Source organism: Aspergillus welwitschiae (assembly GCF_003344945.1).
Source record: "Aspergillus welwitschiae strain CBS 139.54b unplaced genomic scaffold BDQ94scaffold_2, whole genome shotgun sequence".
NCBI classification, from domain to species: Eukaryota; Fungi; Ascomycota; class Eurotiomycetes; order Eurotiales; family Aspergillaceae; genus Aspergillus; species Aspergillus welwitschiae.
Genome location: NW_020798696.1, coordinates 1,026,055 through 1,047,096, shown reverse-complemented (window position 1 = coordinate 1,047,096; position 21,042 = coordinate 1,026,055). Strand labels below are relative to the sequence as shown.

The window sequence follows — 21,042 nt, the reverse complement described above, 5'->3', positions numbered from 1 at the left end:
GATGTGAGATCTGTAGCTTGGGAAAGTCCCGGCACGGAGAAGAGGCCGATAGGCACGTCCGAAAACTGGAGAAGAGCCCGCTTTTCCCCCTTCCCCTCTGCCTTACAAAGCTCTTACTTATCTTGGTGCTCGCTATAATTGGGAATGTTCTGCAGCACGGACTTTGCTCCCTCGAGATGGATCAATAATCATACGAATAATCATCAGACTTGGACAATAATAGGTGGATGACCATCCACAAGGAGACTTGACCTCGGTGGTATAGCAAAGCTGACCTTTTCAGCTGGGAGTAGGACTGAGTTTACGGCACGGCGTAATTAACCAGAGTGTTGGTAACCCACCGGACTCCGATCCAGGATGGGCTCATGACTGATCATTGGATTCCGACAACACTTCACATGAGACAAGTGCTTACCCGACTCGACCCCCTGTCCGTCACGTATAACACACTGTATTATTGGGCTCGCAATTACCCAGTCCAGCGGGCCGGTTGCTTATCCCAAATGCCTGGGAGCTGGGAAAGAAGAGGAGCTTTGAAGGATAGCGGGGGTTGGTCAATGCGCTCTTTGTCTTCTTGTTCATCGCTAGCCTTTTTGCCAACCCTGCAGGTTTGCGTGCTATCTTGTATCTGCTGCACGGCCAGTCTCGGGGAGCGTCAGCAATCCCGCATGGAGAGGGTTGCCCCATTTGTCAGTCGAAATCGAACGTTTTGAAAAATATACTACTCTTGTGCGATCCTGAGAATCATTAACAGTGGCAGAGTTGCTTACTTTGGCACTTTGCCCAAAGCGGCCTGCCACTGGACCGCTGGTTGGTGAGTGGCCTTGAGATAAATATGGCACGCTTTTTGAGTTTGGCTAAGTCCTTCAGTACGCTGCGTGCTCCGAGCCCTGGAGCCAATAATCTTGAGATAGGAGATATTCGAATCTTCCCCTACGACTACTACTTATTCAAGGTGTGAGACGGTCGCCAAAAGATGACTGGCTATCGTATCGGTATGGCTTGCTTTCTGGTTCCTAATTAGGGCTGGCCACATGCGAACTACGATGCAGCAATGCAGGTTCCATGCTCTCTCTCTCTCTCTTTTCCTCTTCTAGGTAAGCAAGCAGGCAGGCAGTCATTGGCGAGGAGCAGTTGGATGGCAGGTGAGCGAATGACAATCGTCCGTCCATAAAAGGTGATTTCCGGTACCGGCCGAAGGCGAACCAAACAACAATCCGAGAAAAGCAAATCTGGCACCGATCGAAGCACTGCCGATCTTAACTGAAAACTACAGGAGCCTGGGATGTGGAATCCTGTCGCAGCCCCCTCCAAATAAAATTGGATCTGCACGAAATGGCCTCTCGTAGGGAGCCCGGACTGTTCACGGCTTTCAGGGATTCCCTAGTGACAAAGCAGGTCGTCAGCTCGACAATGGGAGCTGCCCCAGCCCCGATCGCTGAGCACCCGACCCCAAATCGTTGGAGGCCTTCTTTGGTCCTTCAGGTAATTTAGCCTTATGAGCCTGGCGCCTGCAGGCCCATCTAGGCCGTGGTCTTGCCTTCTTGGGAATGGCATCGGATCGCGTTCTGCGAATGACGATGACTCCTCAGCAAATCGGAAGCTGAGACTCCACACCCTCCTCTTTGCCCACCTGCGACATGATTCGACCATAGCTAGCGACTCCACTGGTACTGTCCTGGATGGGAAAAAAAAATAAGAAATAGAAAAATAAGATAAAACCAAGCGTCAGGCGCCGGCTTTGCCTGGTCCGTCCACCCGTTTGGCTATGGCCCTTGACTCATGTAAACTTGTAAAGCCGCCCCGATCATCGTGTGCCGTATTCCGTCCTGTGTATGTAAAATAGGATGGATAGCAGCCCCGAGGAATGAATGGAGGGCTGGATTGTGGAAGGTTTCATTCTGCCCCACCCAGACGGTCCGCACCGAATAAAGCGGCCCCATTCCAGCCAGATTGACAGTTTGGTTCAGCACCTCGGCTTTAGGCAGGCATACAATCTGCCAGGTGAAGAGGCAGTTGAAGACCTACACTGTGAGTTGAGCGACAGTAGCATTCTCGTTGTGTATAGAATTATTATACTACATACTATCCGGACTTAGTGTGACTGCGGCAAGATATGGTTCACAATGTTTCGGAACTCTCGAATGTACGAGGTCGGAACGTGGATGCTCGTTCTGTAACTTGAAGCTAGCTAAGTATGACATGGTCGAACCGACGTTTACCCTAACCACTATGAATAAATAGACTTGGTTCCTCAGGGGTAGCTGTGACAAGTTGCGGGATAACGGTGTGAGGGACACCTCGTGTATTTGCTATGGTGCAACCACCAACCAGTGCTACTACTAGTAGTACTTAGTACTACCACTTAGTACTACTCAAGTGCTATTTTAGTGGCAGACCGACAGACAGACTGACAGACTGACTGACAGACGGACTGATTTACTGTACCCTCTTGCCGGAAGAGAGAAATGAATGAAAGAGAGTCCCGGGCCCACACCGCACCTTCCCCGGCAGAATCTAGTCGATTTACGGGCGACTATTACCCCTGCGCTTCGGACTGGAATCTCAAAGGGGACTTTTCTCCGGAAAGATCTCCATGTCAATCACTCTAATCTCCTCCGTCTCTTGCTCTACCTGGGGATCATAATGAGGATCAGTTTTAGTAGCAGGTATAGTCTCGGCTGTTTATAGGGAGAGTGAGTCTGAATCATGTCATGCTCTCCCACAGGGAGCCGAGGGAAGGGATAAAGTCGAGTGGAGAAACCAACCAAGAAGCCACCGAAAAGCGATGATGACAGCGTGCATCGGCCACCATCCACTTGCATCGACATCCTGCTTCTCCTGTCATTAATCCTTCAGCCAGTCAGCAGCAACTAGCAGCGACTAGTACATAGTAGGTAGGTGCCTTGTGCTCCCATCAAGCACCATCACCACCGTTGTCATACCAAATTAAATACTGTTTCTTACGTGCGTGCCGCCGAGACATGGCACCACCACCGTCCGAGCGATCCATTCATTCTGCATGAGTTCCAGAAAGTTGCCAGATCCGAGCCGGTGCATAGTAGCACTAGACCGTTGAGTTTCCCTCTGGTAGTTTGACGTGTACTTTCATCAGAATACTTTGCGTCCAGACCGATCTACGTTGAAGGTTCGAGGCATCCAAGGCAAGCATGTTGGATGCACTCCGTGCCGTGAATGTCACCAGCACTCTTTCTTTGGGTCCGGATGCCTATGCTGCATAAGCCGAGTGTGCGCTATCGAGCGAAATTGGCCAGTAACCACCCTGTCGGGTCTACCCGCATGGATCTCCCTGGTCGGGCTGCATGGGTCATGTGTGGTGCTGGATGTCTGGTATTTGGGGAGGCGTAACAGGTAGAGTGGGAGAGAGAGCAAGCGAAAACTAGATGTGACTCACTGGGTGTCAGTTACAGAAGATCGGGCACATATTGGAGCAGGTCCTTGTTGTGGTTATCACACTGGTGACGGTTATTTCTATCTTTGGGGATATCATCACCAGATGGATTTACAGACAAGTACTTTGCGAGCCCCGACGCTAAGCCTGCTTGGGGGGGAAACGGGGCGGCGATGTGGCAATGCCACCTCACCACACCATCGCTATTATTGCGTTCGACCCTCGAAAACTCTCCTATCGACACTCTTCTGGTGGCATTGTCTTCGTCCCTCTCCCGAATATCTCGGACGGCGACATTCGGTCCTGAGTAAAAGTGTCTGTACAACCTTCATTTTGAGGCGCTCTCGGGGATTAAAAGCCACATACCGCCCTCAAAAAGTGAGTAAATGGTCGGCAAGACGTGTGTGCATTCCTCACATCTGCAGGAGACTCATCCCTGCTCTTGAACCGCATCGATCGTGGCAGACTACGGATTACTTTACGAATGGTCCCCGACAGCCTCCTCCTCCACCCCCCTCCCCTCCCCTCCCCAGTTTGGATTTTCTCCGCCAAGTTACATACCGAGGCTCGAGTCCAAGGGCTTCTTCCTAATCCCTATCTTATAAAAAGTGGCTGGAATGGATCCGGTAACTGCAAGGTGCTCCATTCAGAACTTACATACTTGGCAGGTCTCATGGTCATACGTAGTAGACTGGTGCGTAAATTTCGAGGTCATTGGAGGAAATAGTATCCTATGGAGTAGTAGCCGTGCGATCACCAGTGACATGACAACGCTAAAAGCAAAGAAACGTGAAAACAAAAATAAAATAGAAAATCATAATGAAAGCAAAAAAAGAAGAAAGAAAAAGAAACGCACCAACTGAAACCCTCTCGTGGACCATACTTGAGGTATGGAAAGTATACTTCATACTATGCATTCAAATCCCGTTAGCAAATCCCGCCATACACGACGTAGTATGAAGACAAAAGTACCACTACTCCCAAGTCACCTATCCATCTATGCAACTAATTAGTTGCTATTTCCGTAGGCGGTACCACCATCATATGCAGGATCATGAGTCTGGCATCTGGCACCATACTACTGTCTTATAAGCGATCGATGCACAACAAAAGCATATATTACATACTACTACACACACCTATGATGGAGTAGGTATGCCGATTATACTACTAACGAGTAGACTGTGCTTCGTTACTCTACTTACTCCTCTCACTCCTATTGCTGCTGCTGGTATCCTCTTTCTATTCTCATCCCGGTAGTTATCTACTCGTATGTCATTATTCCTTGCGTAGATCTTCATTTAACACCACACAACACAGAACAAACCCCTCACTGTGGCTGAGCGATCGGCTTCAAAGCTGCCTTGGAAACAAAAGCAAGTTATAATGATATCAAGATAATGGAAGCACATTCAAGGATTGAAGCTGATCATAATGTTCGTCTCTGGGAAATTATCCTCTTGGAATGTGCATACTCAACTATGAATAACTCTCATCATCATCATCACTTAGATAAAAAGCTGGCTATGTACTACCGATGCAACTTAACGGCATTATCATTTTTTAGTGCGTCGCATAGTAGGAAAGATCACAGAGGAGTGCACATTAGCTTCATCATCCTCCCCCCCCTCCATTGATGATCCACTCCGGAGGAAATAGTTTATCTATCTATCATGGCTGTCAAAATATTGAGTCACTGCACGGAGCTGGATGGCCCCCGCTTCTATTTCCGTCCCCTCCCCGTCCATCCTCACAGTAGTAGCTCTGACTATTGTAGCTATCTATCAAGCTATCTATGTATCGTACTTACTTAGTGGCCCCCCCAGAGACACTTAAGCATGTACATAGTCTACTCACTAGGGGGTCGACTAGTCTGATTATGTTCTAGCTGACCGTTATTTTTCTTTTGCCTTGGGTCTATACGCGACGCCGTGGTATCCGCGTCCCCACTCAATGTGATGCATCGAGTCCCCTCTCTCCTTTTCCCTCGTATCTCTCGGGATAAACGGGAACGGGGTGATTCACATGTCTCCAATCAGCGCGGGTGATGAAAGGAATTGCTTGGCTTTTATTCGTGTTTTGGAAAGGTACGGGGTGGGCACGGTGTCGGGACTTGAGTGTGCCTCTGGTCATTAGGTTAGAAGCCTTGCCCTTTTGTCTCTGGGTCGCCGTTGAGCTTGGACGCGGTCGCGGGTGCGCTGTCGTCTGTGCGTGCCTGGGCGGCCGGTGCAATTTCTGGGGTGGGTTTGACTGATCCCTTGGTGCTGCGTGGTGCAGAGTGGATGGTGTCTCCTTTGCACTCGCAGGGTATGTACCATGCAGCTGGTATAGGGGATCAACCGGCTTCGCCCTCAAAATCGAGAAGATGCCGCCAGTAACGTATCACTACACAGTAGTCCAGACCCTCTCAGACTGCTCGGGCCCGCTCGATCGGGTTAGACGTCACTAGATTGAAAATGTGACTATAGGACTTGATGTCCTAGAATTGGACGCCATTGCGCTGGTCTACTGGAAGAGCAGCTGTGCTGGAAACCTCTTCCACCAATAATATGGCCTCGCTGGCTCTGTATAAAGGTACGGAATCCGGACCTCTTTTGGGTCTCTTCTGCCAAGGCAATCACGATCTGCTCGAGAAATATGATGTCTCTTCTCTTCGTCAGCAGTACAGGCGAACGAAAGCCCAGCTACCGAACTAGTTATGAGTGTCATGTTTTGTCGCAGGCGTAGTTGCCTTGCTCTCGATAGGGTGCTTTGATAGCCCAGTAAGCAAGGTACCCACTGTTGCAGAAGTTCATTCTATCTACTGGGCTCCAAGGGTGCGGCCAAAGACGCATTCCATGCGACTTTTGACAGTAAAGGTCGTGGGGCAAGTATACTATCAGCTCGGCTTTTCGTGCCGGATGTCTCCTACCCTCGATAGTACTCTCTGGAGCACAGTATAGGGGTCAGAGGATCTGTTCGGGAACTGTGAGTGCATATCTGTGAAGTAATCTCTCAATGGAATAACGTCATAACTTTCCCTTAAGGCCTCAGGTCAGCAGTGCAGAGACAACATCCCTATGATCAGGATCATCGGCGCAGTAGGTCATGCGTCCGGGTCAAGACAGCTCCTGATCAATGCGAATCGGCGTTACAATCGAGTAGATCAATTCCTCTTTGAACCTTCGTGGTTGCTAGGATAGATGCATAATAACTCGAGGGGTGAAGGATCACCTTGGACATTCTCAGCAATATTCGTGGAATAAGCAAAATGATGAGCCAGTATGAGGCGTGGCATATTTCATGCTACAGTATATCACTAAAGATGGTTTAGCAGCCCTCCTCGAATATCCAAGCAGGGCCGTCATTGCTATATGCTGTCCTTACCCACCCCAGAATCATGCTAGAGAATGTTTTAGGTTCCTGATGCAAGGAGCGTGACCACATATCCATCCGTGTCTCGGCTATGTCCGTCACTGTCAATGTGCTACCACCCCTTTGAATGATTGTTCGTTTCCCACGCTTGCCCGATACGCTCATCCGAGATGCACCATGTGGCTGTACACAAATTCCGCTCCCTTACTTCTTCCATAAGCGCGAGTCATATCATGGATTCCAGCATAAGTCGGTGTTTCTATGCCCGCATAACAAAATGGTGATCACTGTACGTTCGAATGGGTATTGTACGCATAGCTTCGAGATGTGGGTTTTAGAGCTTGTGTGTTAGTATCAGATGTGTGAAAGAAATCAAGGATTCCATAACCAGAAGAGCAAAACACTGTCTTTGCCAGCGCATCAGATGGCACGGGTGTGCTTCGCGTCTTCATTGGATTCCTGTCTAGGGCTTAGTACAGGTGTGCAGCTGATGTGTCGCAAGGGTCTGAGAAGGAAGGCACTGTTGACAGTCTGAGTGGGAATTTGGGCATTGATGCACCCTAATTTCACGAGTCTCGACTCAGCCACTAGAGAAGGAGATACCTAGTGGCCTTTCTGCAATCGTCTAGTGTTGTCGACGTCGATCCAAGACCTCTGACCGATACTTTCAACACACCTCTGATATTCTACTTCTAGTCACAGCAACACGTCGGTATCATGCAGAGAGGCTAGGTAGGAGAGCTCACTTCCTTACATCCAGACTATCATATCCTGTCTCGCGCATTGGTCTCCAGTCTTGGTGCACATGATTGGGTTGATTTGCGTCACAAGTTCGCCGGTGGACCCCGTAGTTTGGAAGACTGCGAGCCCTTCAAAACCATCCAGAATGTACTCCCTACTCGGGCGCTGCTGCTGAAGAAGAGCACAACGGTCAGCCGAGCATATTGAAACTAATGCTCATTTGTGAAGACCAAGGGATAGATACCCATGGTCTATTTCTCAGACACGTTACTGGCGCAGTAGCTCCAGCTCTGTTTCTAGTATAAGTACGCGGGCCAGAACATTCACTTGACCAAAGACGAGCAGTGCTGGAAGGCAGGCAGCGGATGTCTATCTGGAGTCGCTCTAAGCCAGTGATAGAGACTGGTACAGCCTTGTTTCACCGAATAGTCCAGCTGCTGCACCGTTCACGAAATAGATTATCAAATCAGTTGATGAAGCCAGTTACGACAGCTAAGTCAGAAGGATGTTCTGCATGCTTCTAGTAGCTTGCAAAGCCCATTCAGGGTTCCAGAGTCGTAATGCAGATGAAAAAAAATGTAGGCTGACATTCAGAATATAGCCTGGCAGGTGATAGATAGTATTGTGGCGGCGAAGAGGCAACGATTGAAAGAATCAGGGTTTCCTTGAAAGCCTGTACTGCAGTGACAACTTAATCAATTAACATGTTAGCTCGTATGTGATCATTAGCCATCAACATGATGCTATGACTGCATCCTTTGAGTTGAATCGAAGTGACGGTGATGTCAAAGCACGGTGTGGTGGGATAGATATATCATCGAATGTCAAGGTATTATTTTGACATCACTCCGAGTAGTATGAGGAGCTAGACTCCACAATTTATTTCGATAGGTGGTAAGGTACTTGCCTGTAATAGTCACGAGTTTATCGCGAATAGACTTCAGGACAACTTCATACCACCGGAAAGTGAGTCGGACCAAACGAGCCCAAGAAGGGAAGCCGCTGGGCGGCAGCACGTGGACCCGCGTTTTCTCCGCGTCGCGCACGAGATGGCGGAGGGTCTCCAGTATCGACTTCCTCCACCTCTACGCTTATGGATCTTTTGTCGGTCCTTCCGGACTTCCCTACCAAGCCATATGCTCATATTCTCCCACCTCTTGAGCGGAGCCATATCAGCACGGTCGACTTGATCACTCTCGACACTCTCGAAGTCGCAAAGCGTGCTCGTGTTCCTCCCGCCGATGTCCGCCGATTGTCCGCTCAGATCATAAGAGCACTCCACAATGATGTCGGTTTTAAGGAGAACAGAGATCCCGATGCTGATGAGCCGAGCTCCAGCCTCAGTGTTGATGTTCCTGTCTTCCCAGGCCCGACGACCAAGCTAGATCTATCCCAGTGGAGTGCGATTAGTACACTCGACCCCACGTTAGACGCACTGCTTGATGGCGGCATACCGACGGGTTATGTGACTGAGGTGACTGGTGAGAGGTGCGTATACTCGCTCCCCAGAGTGAGTCCGTCCGTATTCGAGGCGTCCTGATCTAATGGGCTAATCGGTCACAGTGGGAGTGGCAAGACGCAATTCCTTCTCACTCTTCTCCTGGCCGCCCAACTTCCTGCACCTCGTGGTCTGGACAAGTGTGCCATATACATTTCCACAGAAGCTCCATTATCGACGCCACGGCTTTCGCAGCTCATTGAATTCCATCCTTATCTATCTTCCTTGTCGCAAGCTCACACGCCCTCGCTGGAGAAGATATTGTCTATCAATGCCATGGATCTCGAGGCACAAGATCACATCCTCAACTACCAACTCCCTGTTGCAATCAAGCGATATAATGTCGGATTGGTCGTCATTGACTCCATAACTGCAAATTACCGGGCAGAACATTCGTCCCATAATCTGTCAGGCTTGTCCACACGGTCTGGCGAGCTTTCCAGATTAGGCCACATGCTGAGGAACTTGGCTGTGGAGGAAAATGTCGCAGTTGTAGTAGCGAACCAAGTTTCTGATCGCATTGAAGCTGCTGGCAGGCACCCAACACTAATACGTTCGAATGGCGGTGTCATCTCGTCTATTCCTTCAACGCAACAGCAAGTGCCGTCGTCACGTCACGAGTTAGAAGCTGTTACACCGTTACCACGAAATCGACCTCTTGAGTCCCGGAATGTCGAACTGACTCCTCATAACCCGATCCTTCAATCCTCTCCGTCTAGTCTTCCCTCGTCACCGTACACCACAGAGGATGACCCGCAGCAGCAGCAGTTCGACGGGTCATACCTGATTGGCAACCCTGTACGAAACGAGATCTTGAGTCTTCTACACCAGCAGCGGTTCTTCACCGGGTGGGGTGACACGCTACAACCTACTATCTCAAGCCTGTACCCAGCTTTCCAACAATCTGCACAGAAGACCCCTGCTCTAGGCTTGGTTTGGTCTACCCAGATTGCATGTCGCATTGCACTGAAAAAGGAGAGCCGCTTTGTGGATTGGGAGGCCATTCTAGAGGACACATTTGTCTCCAGCGAGCAGCATCTGCTGCCTACAGCAAGAGAGCAGGCCAATGAGCCCCCGGATTCACGGGTAGCAATGGAGAATGAAAAACAGTTTAGGGCACACCACCCTGCAGTCTCTACACCACCGGGCGAGACCGATGCAGTAGACGATAAGACGAATCTCGATGTCCCGAATACTGTCCGTGATGATCATGCAGCAACCGGGCAATCCTCACCGTTGTCATCACAGGCAGTTACACGAGGCGTTCGAAGGACCATGAAACTTGTATTTGCCCCCTGGACTGCCGGACCAGTCACAGAGCAGGGCGAAATCCAACACGAGGCGGAGTTTGAAATCTGGAAGGGTGGGCTGAGGGGCTGTACAGAGGATTTTGACACCATCTAGCGCGATATTCCCTGTCACGATTTACGACACGAACAATATATTCTGTTTCACTTTTCTTCTTGTACTTCTACCTCATCCCGTCAATACATTTTATTCTTTTGGTAAACCGTCTGAGGCCTCTCTGCTGAAAGGTCTCACCCGTTCCGGGACTAGCGTCTGTTTTCGGCGCCTGGCGGAACGGGCCCCCGCAGTTTTGTTCCTTTCTTTCTTTCTTTTGCCCACCACCACCACCGACTAACGTTAACTAACTTACCCAAGGTTTAAGCTCTTCAGTTCCCTTCCCCACTTTCCACACGCCCACACTATTCCCACCTTAATTTTATGCTTACTTTTTGGGTTTGGTCAATGTGATCACTAGTGCCCTGTTATCAGTCAATCTTATAGTCTATTGTTTTGGTTTAAATGCGGTGGGTCCGTCGGGACGCTGTCAGCCAGCCTGGAACTTGCTGAGCTTCTCCCATGCCACTGGTTCCTTCGTTCGGTCTTTGGAAGCTTGTCATACATACGAGGTCTTAATCTGACTGTGAAGTAGCAGCCAAATAATCCATAACGATGGAAGCAGATCTGTATCGTATCGTCATTCTCTCGAAAACGAGATTAGAAGACATTACTCGACTCGACCTGCGCTGGAGGTTTAGAAGCTGATTGATGATCATATTACACGATTCCCCTCCGGATTACATTGATAATTATGGACGTTTAAATCAGACACGACGATGGCCCTCCTACACGTTCAGATCCTTACCCCACGTTCCGTATACGCCTTCAGCTCGAATCAACTCGCAGTTGGTCTATGACATAACAACAACAGGAAGTGTCATACCGTGGTCCATGTCGATCCTGCGAGAGCACCACGAAATGCGAAAAGAAAATTTGAAAGAAAGAGAAAATTCCAAGAAAGAAAGGAAAAAAAAGATATCACTCGTTCTATGTACGACAGACATGCTCTATTTTTCAAGCTTGGCAGGAGGAACTCCAATGCCGTTCGTGTTACGGTAGAAGAGCACTCCGGAGCTCTCACCCTTGGCGCCCTCAGTGGGCTCAACCCAGTGGCACACACGGGCACTAGTCCAGAGAGCCTTGAAGAATCCGGTCCAGCCAGTGTGGGCTTCGGTCCGGTAGTGAGATCCCATGACCTTCTTGATGGCCTCGCTGGCCTCATCGGCGTTGTAGAAGGGGATGGTGCTGACATAGTGGTGCAGAACGTGGGTCTCAATGATACCGTGGAAGATGTGACGGCCGACGAAGCCGAAGTCACGGTCGATGGTGGCGGCGGCACCGCGGGCGAAGTTCCAGACATCAGGCTGGTAGTGAGGGAGGGTGGGATCGGTGTGCTGGAGGTAGGTGATGGCGACTATATCTTTAGGTCAGTATTCGTTCCAGCAATTGTGCCAGTTTGTGAAGAAAGTAACTTACCCAGCCAGTGGTTCACCCAGAGGTAGGGAATGCCGTACCAAACCAGAAGGTTCATCCAGCCGTACTTGGAGCCGACCAAGTACAAAATGCTTCCGACAATGGCGAGACCGATGTCACTCAGGACAATCAGCTTCGCATCCTTGGCCTCGTACAGAGGGCTAGATGGGTTGAAGTGGTTGACACCGCCGAAGTAGCCATTCTGCTTGCCCTTTCCACGACCCTCAGGCTGACGTTCGTGGTTGTTGTGACCGGTGACGTTGGTGAGCAGGTACATGGGCCAACCGAAGAGCTGCTGGAGAAGGAGGTTGAGGGCAGTGGCGATGGGAGTTTCCTCCATCAACTCATTGAGTTCGTGCATAGCCTTGCCGACGCGAGAGGCATACTGGTCCCGGGTCTTGGGCACAAACACCATGTCGCGAGCAATGTTACCGGTGGCCTTGTGGTGCTTTCCGTGGGAGATCTTCCAGGAGAAGTAGGGCACCAGCAGGGCGGAATGGCAGATCCAACCAACAGTGTCGTTGAGAACCTTGGACGGAGAGAAAGCCTGGTGGCCGCACTCGTGAGCCAAAACCCAGACACCGGTACCGAACAGACCCTGCACGATAGTGTAAAGAGCCCACAGCACGACTCTTGCGGGCTTGTAAGGGACGGTCTCAGGGGTCACGTAGTTGTGGAAGACATAGAAGATGGTCGCGAGCCAGAAGACATCCCGGAAGACATAGTACAAGCTGGTGAGAGCTTTGCGCTCATAGCAATGAGCGGGAATGGCATCACGGATCTGCTTGATGGTATAATCCGGAATCTTGAACTCGTTGCCATAGGTGTCCAGCATCTTGCCGCTGGCCTCTGCCTCCGACGCCAATGACGACAGGGAAGTGGTCGAAGGGGACTGGCGAGGGCTGTCCAGCGGGGAGGGGGTGACCGAGCTGGGGACGGACGAGTCCGTAGCATTGCGGTGCAGCGCAACGCGCTTGGGGAGAGCTGTGGAAGACATGTTGGAGCTTGCCCACAAAAATGTTTTCTCGAGCTCAAAGACGGCGAAGTCTAGAGGTTGGAAGCTCTGTTAGCCCGGGTTCAATGCCACAGCATGTGCGAAGAACAGGTCACGCAAAGTGCAACGTACCAATGGGTCAAAACACGGCGCCAAAGCTGTAGCAGCTCAAGGTAGGCACTGGACGGAGTTGAGCTCCCACGCAGCAAAGGAGACGGAGGGATGGGATCGGGAGAGAAGAGAGGAGGGAAGGAGAGGTAGGGTGACAATCGGAAAGATATAAATGGTCGCCTCCAAAGAGCCTTGACCGGAGAAAGAAGTGGGACGGGGGGGGTTCAAAGGGAGGAAAAAAAAGGCGGATGGACAGAGGCGAAAACAGTGAAAGAAAAAAATGAAGGGCGATTGTTTGATGATCACCTGTTCAGCGTTCAGCAGAACCCGGGGAGAGGAGGGGGGAGGCAAAACAAAAAAAAAGAAAATGAGGGTTCCGAAAAGAGGGCAAAAAGGAAAAATTGCAAAAAAGGAAAAGGTAAGGGGGAACACCCAAGAACCAAACAAACGCGAATTGATTGGGGAAGACTGAATTTCCAGTGCAGTCGAAGAAGAAGCCCAGAAGACAAGCCATCCAGAAACACCCGATCTGGATGCAAGTCTCGCCGGGCCCCTGGGCTGGTAATTTTGCGTTACGGGGGATCTCCCGCGAAAATTTTGTATTGGGTGGGACAACTCTCATTGGTCAGGGGCTGGCGCGTCAATACGGGACGGCGTCCCGACTTACGAGAAGATTACGACCCGACGGCATTACATTCTGCAGTATTCTCATCTCACTCTGTCCTGTCATTTTGGTCTACAGAAGAGATCGGGTGGATGGATAACCTCGGAAACGCTTACTGGACCATCTCAGCGCAGTTTGCCTTTTGCGTGACATGCTCTACATCTGCAGATGGTTTCATCACTGGCTCGATCGTCGCATCTGGCAAGGTAGTAGGAAGTTAATCTGCTCGAGTCTGGATACCTGAGCCGAGGTCGTCGCGGAGTCTGTCTGTGGCTTGCCCGAGATGCGCATGCCTACGAACCCTCTAGGTTGCGGCCCATCCGTGACTGGTTGGTGGGAGGTATACGCCACCTGTTGCTTGCTGGAAGGGGGCGGCTGATCCGTCCGGGCCTGATTGCCAGAAGGGAGAGTGTCATTTTTGCATTCCGGGGTGTGCTGAGGGATTATTCTTTGCCCCCCTTAAGCCGAGATCCTCCACCGCATGGCTCTCACCGCACGCCAGAAGATCATAAGATGTGGTTGCACTCCTGACTAACCGGCCATGTGGCTCGAGTATTGCAAAATACTTCACGTTCCAGAAACCCGAGCGTGGTTACCAGGGACCATGAACCGCGGAGGCTCACCGCCCCGCTGGAACCAATGGGAGCTTGACCTCAGGCCCCACAGCCGGGTAAGAAGAGGAGAATTGGCTTCTCAACAATCTTGGCAGCTTCCCCCTTGGGCGGTGGGCATGAACCCGGATGAAGAATTACGGTTATTATATCCCACTTGATTATCGGAGGGGGCTGGTCGTTGGCCCTGTGGCATTCGGATAATTTTTACTGGTCAATCTCACCAGTCACCATGCGAGGACAGATGACACCTCCGATGGAGACGAGGAATCACACAAGGCGTCTCGTCTCGTCTCAGAGAGACTAGTGTGAATGGAATGGGTCGGAGATGATTCGGGCATCTTATCAGAAATCAGAATTGGAGAGGACCCCAGCTGAACTACAAACATAAAGAGTAGGGATGCTCACTGCTTGCTTTGCGCCCCCCCAGGGGCTGAAGCCATGCCGCTGGAACAGACCCTCTTGATTCTTTCCAACTTCTTCACATGCCGTGGTATCACCATCCCACCAACCAGCTTCACCCAACCCAATGCGTGCGTCCAAATTCAACAGAGGTTGATGGATCATCGACTTTGCACTCGGACGGTCCTGAGCGTGGAAAAAGGTCTCGATCGAACGGAAAGAAACCCCCATGTGATTTCCTCCGCATGCAGAATGTATCTAGTTGAGAGACAGTAGTGGCGCGCCTTACAGCATGTACAAAAGTAGTATTCCAGCTCCACGACTCGAACACAAAGCGGCAGAATCCACTTACTGGGATGGATGAATGGCCTTAGACTTTCGGCGGCGCGGGTGGAAAAACTTTAACAAACGCAAGCCCCAGCCAGGCAAAAATGAGAAAAGAAAAATAAAAAAACCTACGTACTTACTTGCCATTGCCACATAAGAGAAGTTAAGTTTGTCGCGTAATGCGAAATACACCATTAGGGTATTTTAGGGTAAAATAATCGTTCAGTCATCTACAGAGTATAGAGATAATGGATTGAACCGAACTGAGAAGGTTTGATGCATGTGATTGTAAGATATGGAAGGTACGCCGTAGTATTCACTGACATCCCCAACTGAACTACTTTGTATCTACACTGTTGATATACTTACTATAGACCACTGGCATGAAAACCCACTTCAATCTTCTCCAAATCAATAATTATATACCTACATACATATAACTACACATACATACACATAGTATATAAATAACCCAGATCCATCCTCTTTTTTACCCCCTACCCCTATTTAAGCAGTGAACGCAATCAAAGCAAGCAACGAAAAGTACTACTACAAGTAGAATAGTCGCGTTGCACGCATGTCAGCATCTGTTGGGACACCAGCCATTTTGTTGAGATTGGGTCCCGGTGGGGCGGGAGGGGGGGGAAGCTGATCGGGAAACAAGGATATGTGGGGTGGGAAAAAGGAAAAAAAAGGGCGACCGCCGTGTCAATCAATTACCGAGTCAGGTACTTTGCAATAGACACTTGATCGAGTCAGTTTCTCATTAACTGAGTTTTTACTCTTTACTACCTTGATTGTCTGTCTGGTGAAAGTAGCTTTTGTGTAACCTTTCTTGTATATCTGCTGATCAATTACTTACTGCTGGAGTGGATGGTGAGTTGTTGTATGTTTTGTTGGTTGGTTAGTAAGGAAGGGAAGAAGAAAGTAGGTTTGAGGGAGTGTGTTCAATGTCTTATTGTAGTACAATTTCAATGGATATATGCTAACTAAGGTCGGTAAGAGTAACTAGTAAGTAGTATGGTATGCTGACCTTATCTGGTGGGAAGTATGTGTGAAATGGGGTATGTATTGTCATGGGCGTGTATTTGTATTGTTGGTATTTTGCAGTTGAGGATGGGTGATGCAGGGATGAAGGAGGTTTGATGTATATTGTTGGACTACGTAGTACACTTTATTTTCTTATCAATTCATTGCTAGCTAACATTACTATCTATATAATTCTAACATGAAGGTATATTTATATACCATATAGTCTATACATGCATTGTACCTGGCTTCTAAGCTATGCTATGTATGCATAAGTAGGTAGTTAGGTAGTAGGTATGTAGAAGAAATGTAGTCTATGAGCTCGTTACATGCAACCGCTCCGAATCTATCAACCACGCCCCGCCATGACTGCCCCCCGACAGTGACAGGCTCACTGTCGTCGTGCGGAGATCGGGTAATACCAGCACGGTCTCGCCGTGGTTGCGGTAGTCGACCTCACACGGAATGGGTCGGCGCTGCAGCGGTGCCACTGCCGCTGCGGCGGCGGCCGCCGTCATGGACCCAACTGCCGCAGGCTGTCCAGGGTTGGGACTCATCATCTGCCCCCCGCTCGCAGTCGTTGAAGATTGCGACTGCGGCTGTGACAGAGACGATGAGGATGTTGGGGATGGTGGCACAAAGGACCTGATTTCCAACCCCGGAAGAAGAAGGTGTCCGGCTTTCTGCGGAAGGAGCATGATTGCAAAGGTTTTGGTCTCGCCCTCTTCGGCGGTGAAGTTTCCGCGGCGTCGGCCACCAACGAGCCATGTTTCGGGATTTGCGTGGATCTCGTACGAGAAGTCAAGCGGACCACCTGCGTTCTCGCGATGCTCCGGTGAGCACCACCGTCGTGTATGACGTATGCTGAGTTCTGCAGCAATCATCTGTCCAACTGCCGCATGGGGAGGCTGCTGTGATAGATTGGCGAGGCGGAGCTCGGCTGTGTGCACAACTTGAATCTCCGGGATGTCGACGGGGATGACGATGTGTCTGCTGCGTACGGCTGGAGAGTCTGGAAGACAGATGACCGGGTGGTTCTATTTGGGTTAGACTAAAGAGGCAAGGGGGCCATCGGTGGGTTATACGAGTGACTTACCTTATGCCAGTCCATCAGCCAGGCCTTCAGTCCATCCATTGGTTCCTTCAACGCACTCAGCAATGTCTCCCAGTGGGCATTCGCATACTGCAGTGTTTCCACCTCCCGGACGAGGCCGACAACTTCCATGTCGGAGGTCGACAGCTGTGAGCGGAAGGTCTCAACAATGTGGGATGTGAGCAAACTCGTGTACTGATGAAACTCGCTAGCTGCAATGCTTGACTTGAATGTCTGCTCGACTGCATGTAGGCATTCATCGTCGACGCAAGTAAAATCGACGCTTAATCGCAGGGACCGTCTTGCTCCCGGAGTGGGAACGCTGTCTGGCCGCTGCCGAATCTTGTAGAGTAAGGACGCTGGCTGTTTGGCAAATACATTCAGCGCCACAGAGTCGCCAATACTTGACTGCACTTCATAGATGTCTGAGCTTGGGATTTGGCACTTTAAGATCCGGAGCGGAATCAGCATGGCTGGACTGATGGTGAACCGTGAGAATAGCACACTATCCTTGAAGACATCCTGCACGTTGACACTGATTGGCAAGCCTGAAATAATGTTGTGCACCGAGGAGTAAGTAAACCGTCCCTTCTCTGTCTCGTATGCCACTTCAGCCCTTGCAGAGAGCATCGGGTGGTGTTCCTCGACCGTGTAAGGGATCCGGAACCGAACAAACGAGTTGGGTTTCAACTGAGAGAACTCAATGTTTCCCGAGTCACTATGGGCTTCGATCTTTATATCGCCCTCTACCAGTTCGGTTTCGGTAGTTCTCAATCGAAGACCAGCCGTGGCAGGTCTTACTCGAAGAGTCCCGCTTTTGATGTCGTTCCATCCACTACTGAATTCGAGCTCTATCGTCCGTAATTCCTCCAGATTGACAAAGTGCGGTGACACAATTTTTGCCTGAAGGCCGTCCGGCGGCGGAAAGCAATAGATGAATGGCCGACTATCCTCTTCCTCGGCCTCTATTGCCTCCCTGAATCCAACTGGCAAAGACGCATGCTTCCCGCCTCCAAAAGTGAAAACAATGTTCTTTGCTCGCATTTCGATGCGGTCCACGAAGTATTTGCCTTGCAGCGTAATCTAACATAGTCAGTAGATGTCAAAACAACGACAGCACACATAGCTGCGAATCGTGCTCACCGGAGAGTCCACCAGCACCCTCGTCGACGACGATTTGATGGTCATTTTGATAGGCGCCTCTAGCCAATGCTCGTTACTCTGAGCGTTGTGCGCGCCCACCAATCGCAGTTTGATTGAATCAATATCGATACGCTTTCCCAGGCAAAATCGCAAGTAAAGTTGAAGCTGGAACCCATCCTTGTCCGCATAGTGTAAGATTGCAGGCTTGACGTTGATATCCGCAAAGAAATCAGTCATGGGGGCTATGACTTCTTTCTGGAGAGAACTGGATGCCTTAAACAACTCCTCAACGTATTCAGAAATCAATGCATTTTCCGCAAAGATATGTGACGCATCTAGTGTCTTCTGACGCTTCGACAGATTTGACTCTGTATAAATTGCGAACTTTGCGAGAAGGCGGAGGATCACCCGAACGTATTCTTCATTGCGATTCAGCTCTTTCAGACACCGGGTGTACATTTCCAACATAATACCCTCTAGCACAACCCAGTTCTTACTACCATAAAACGGAGCAATGTGGTGGAAGTAAGATGCTGCTGCTCCATAGTCGCTCTGTCTGTAACGTATAAGGGCCATGTCAGCAAGTGCGGCCTGGGTTGAGTACGTCCGATTTGCAGCGATGTGATGCCGGTACATCTGATCTGTAAGATCTTCATAATGCACGCGGAAAGCCTTTCTTGACTGGAGAGCTAGCTTCAAGCCTGGGAGATCGATACCAGACAAGAGATTGGTATCCCCGGACTTATCTGCCGGCTGTGAAGTCTCATCGTCAAGCGATACGTCGGCCATATCGCCAGCATCGGCTCCCCGATCATTGAAGAGGAGATGGAGATCATTCCACGTCTCCTTCCAGCCGCATCTTGCAGAGATTTCCTCCAGGAGTCGGCGAGCCATGAGGAGCAATTCCGCTCTTCCAGAAGCCAATTGCTCGGAACCGGTTTTGGGTGTGAGCTTCGGGCCCTCGAAGCCTGGTCGGGCATGGACAGACGAAAGGGCATCCGGAGGCAAGATGCCCGAGGTTGTCATACGCCGTGGCTGAGGCGTAGCTGAAGTCGCAAGTGAACTTGAGCGCCTAGGAAGTTCTGGGTGGCTCTCGGCATGAGTCGCGACGTCTGCTGGCTTGTTGACAGCATGCAGTGAGGACTCAGGAAGTGTAAGGGCAGGAGTAAATGTTTGAGAAAGCACCTGGGAGGCAGCAGCATACGCCCATGATGATACAATATTGTTCACCACCTCTGATTTCCGGGCAGCTTCCACATCTACCAGTCCCGTCTCGAGGTCGATCCTGAGCGTCCGTGCTGCAAGACTTATGAATTCGGTTGCTCTTTGACAAGCTTCGGAGAGAAGCAGTAGGTTCTCCGGCTTCCTGTCTTTCTTGGACGACTGTGGATCTGCTTCTGCTTCCTTACTCAGTAAGGAGGGAGCCTTTGCCGCCCTAAGCAGTAATGTCAATTGTCTTGAGAAAACGTAGGTGCGGAAATCAAAAATAGAGATGTCACTGGCCAGTATCATCTCCCGATACGGCTTTTTGGTTGCAGATATGGGAAAATCATCCATTGCAATTTCCGGAATGGGCTCGGGTTCGTCATCTCCCTCACCCTCGTCCTTCCGTGCTCCCTCTCCTTCAGACTCCAGAGCTGATTTCGCCTTGTCTCTCCAGTCCTTGCTGTAAGTCAGGAATGCTCCCCCATGTTGGTCTCCAGTTCCTTCCAGCTGTTCTTGTACCGCAGTGTCCAAGCCGACCGCAAGCTCATCATACCCGAGCAACGCGTCCTCGAATAACCCCACGTTTTCAAAGCCCCTAGCTAGACCCTCCTTAAGTATGAAAAAGGTACAGAAGTTCCAGCCAGGCAAGCTGCGCTGCGAGTCTTTCTCTTTGATGTCCTCCTCATACTGCGCCACGCGAAGGTCAAATGATGCCAGAATTGCGTTCTTCAGCTTCTCAACCAAGTCTTCGATCTGATCGGCCAGCTCAGGTGGCTTCACATTACTGCCCTGCTTGGGAAGCCGTAATTGGGCCACGCGATCCACAGTAGAGGACTTGGAAGTTCCGTTGAAGTCGGCTTTGACTTTCTCAAGGACTGTGGTGGTCGTGCGACCCCATTTGGAAGGGGCGGATTTTTCCGCCCCATCTCCGTCCTGCACCACATGTACAATGAGCCATTCAAAAGCATCGTGCTTCTCCTGGCTAGTGGACGTTGTGCTGGACGAAGAAGAAGTCGTCGCATGGGATTTGATCCAGTCCCGCACCGCCTTCCGCGCCGTAGCCTTGTAGGTATCGTTGTCGTCACAGCGGAGCAAGTAGATCTTCAAGTAGGGAGTCTGGCGTAAGCCTGGGATTTGGTGTCGCCGGTGCGTCACGGTGGCACTGGCCGTGTCGGTAGAGGGCTTGCGCTCGTCCGATTCATGCTGGGCAGGGACGAAGCCGATACGGAGGGACTCGATGGATCGAACGGGGCGGGTCGGCGACTTCCAGTGGAGGTTCTTTAGAGGTAGCTTATCTGCAAGGATGGACTGAACGGTGGGGAATAGGCCGGAGGGGTCAGTATACTCGACTGGGAATTGAAACGAAGAAGTGAGCAATGTGTACCCCAGAATACCATCGGAAAGCCATCGGGGGGGTGGGTATCCTTACCGGTGACACTGCTCGAGCCCGCCTGGGGTGAGGGGTCCATGATGCCCGAGCACTATTCGGGGGTCAAGGGGCCACTCGCAAAGGGCATGCCGCCTGACTGGCCGAGAAAGGGGAGCCAAACTCCTAGCTAGATGCGCAGTAAGGGGAGGGAATTGGCAGAGGTATATCGGCCACCGCGGTGATGATGGGGAGTATTGCGGTTGTTTTGGCC

At 50.6% G+C, this 21,042-nt stretch overlaps 8 protein-coding genes across 8 annotated transcripts; 5 read left to right on the top strand and 3 right to left on the bottom strand.

The window, feature by feature from the left end:
• Window positions 1-345: 345 nt before the first annotated feature.
• Window positions 346-888, top strand: BDQ94DRAFT_134396 (uncharacterized protein). The gene is made up of 2 exons (XM_026764456.1): window positions 346-814; window positions 871-888. The coding sequence occupies exon 1, from the start codon at window positions 366-368 to the stop codon at window positions 711-713; it is 348 nt and encodes a 115-aa protein (XP_026631691.1). The 5' UTR covers window positions 346-365; the 3' UTR covers window positions 714-814; window positions 871-888.
• A 2,477-nt stretch (window positions 889-3,365) lies between these two features.
• On the top strand, window positions 3,366-4,456 carry BDQ94DRAFT_134393 (uncharacterized protein). The gene is made up of 2 exons (XM_026764455.1): window positions 3,366-4,321; window positions 4,385-4,456. Exon 1 carries the CDS (start codon window positions 3,518-3,520, stop codon window positions 4,001-4,003), a length of 486 nt encoding a protein of 161 aa, XP_026631690.1. The 5' UTR covers window positions 3,366-3,517; the 3' UTR covers window positions 4,004-4,321; window positions 4,385-4,456.
• Window positions 4,457-4,533: 77 nt separating this feature from the next.
• On the top strand, window positions 4,534-5,182 carry BDQ94DRAFT_134391 (uncharacterized protein). Its single transcript, XM_026764454.1, has 2 exons — window positions 4,534-4,668; window positions 4,733-5,182. Exon 2 carries the CDS (start codon window positions 4,813-4,815, stop codon window positions 5,047-5,049), a length of 237 nt encoding a protein of 78 aa, XP_026631689.1. The 5' UTR covers window positions 4,534-4,668; window positions 4,733-4,812; the 3' UTR covers window positions 5,050-5,182.
• A 3,411-nt stretch (window positions 5,183-8,593) lies between these two features.
• Window positions 8,594-10,611, top strand: BDQ94DRAFT_134385 (putative DNA repair protein (Rad57)). Its single transcript, XM_026764453.1, has 2 exons — window positions 8,594-8,995; window positions 9,071-10,611. Exons 1-2 carry the CDS (start codon window positions 8,601-8,603, stop codon window positions 10,407-10,409), a joined length of 1,734 nt encoding a protein of 577 aa, XP_026631688.1. The 5' UTR covers window positions 8,594-8,600; the 3' UTR covers window positions 10,410-10,611.
• Window positions 10,612-11,061: 450 nt separating this feature from the next.
• BDQ94DRAFT_46599 (oleate delta-12 desaturase odeA) lies at window positions 11,062-13,052 on the bottom strand. The gene is made up of 3 exons (XM_026775848.1): window positions 12,949-13,052; window positions 11,826-12,869; window positions 11,062-11,763 (listed from the first exon to the last, which is right to left on the bottom strand). The coding sequence occupies exons 2-3, from the start codon at window positions 12,817-12,819 to the stop codon at window positions 11,357-11,359; spliced, it is 1,401 nt and encodes a 466-aa protein (XP_026631687.1). The 5' UTR covers window positions 12,820-12,869; window positions 12,949-13,052; the 3' UTR covers window positions 11,062-11,356.
• Window positions 13,053-13,294: 242 nt separating this feature from the next.
• On the top strand, window positions 13,295-13,691 carry BDQ94DRAFT_179679 (uncharacterized protein; the record flags this gene model as incomplete). The annotated part of the gene is made up of 2 exons (XM_026773445.1): window positions 13,295-13,345; window positions 13,413-13,691. The coding sequence occupies 2 exons, from the start codon at window positions 13,295-13,297 to the stop codon at window positions 13,689-13,691; spliced, it is 330 nt and encodes a 109-aa protein (XP_026631686.1).
• Window positions 13,692-14,396: 705 nt separating this feature from the next.
• On the bottom strand, window positions 14,397-14,958 carry BDQ94DRAFT_46593 (uncharacterized protein). Its single transcript, XM_026775847.1, has 2 exons — window positions 14,611-14,958; window positions 14,397-14,543 (listed from the first exon to the last, which is right to left on the bottom strand). The coding sequence occupies exons 1-2, from the start codon at window positions 14,833-14,835 to the stop codon at window positions 14,430-14,432; spliced, it is 339 nt and encodes a 112-aa protein (XP_026631685.1). The 5' UTR covers window positions 14,836-14,958; the 3' UTR covers window positions 14,397-14,429.
• Window positions 14,959-16,141: 1,183 nt separating this feature from the next.
• BDQ94DRAFT_179675 (putative TMEM1 family protein) lies at window positions 16,142-21,010 on the bottom strand. Its single transcript, XM_026773444.1, has 4 exons — window positions 20,832-21,010; window positions 18,197-20,751; window positions 17,057-18,136; window positions 16,142-16,997 (listed from the first exon to the last, which is right to left on the bottom strand). The coding sequence occupies exons 1-4, from the start codon at window positions 20,869-20,871 to the stop codon at window positions 16,275-16,277; spliced, it is 4,398 nt and encodes a 1,465-aa protein (XP_026631684.1). The 5' UTR covers window positions 20,872-21,010; the 3' UTR covers window positions 16,142-16,274.
• Window positions 21,011-21,042: the final 32 nt, after the last annotated feature.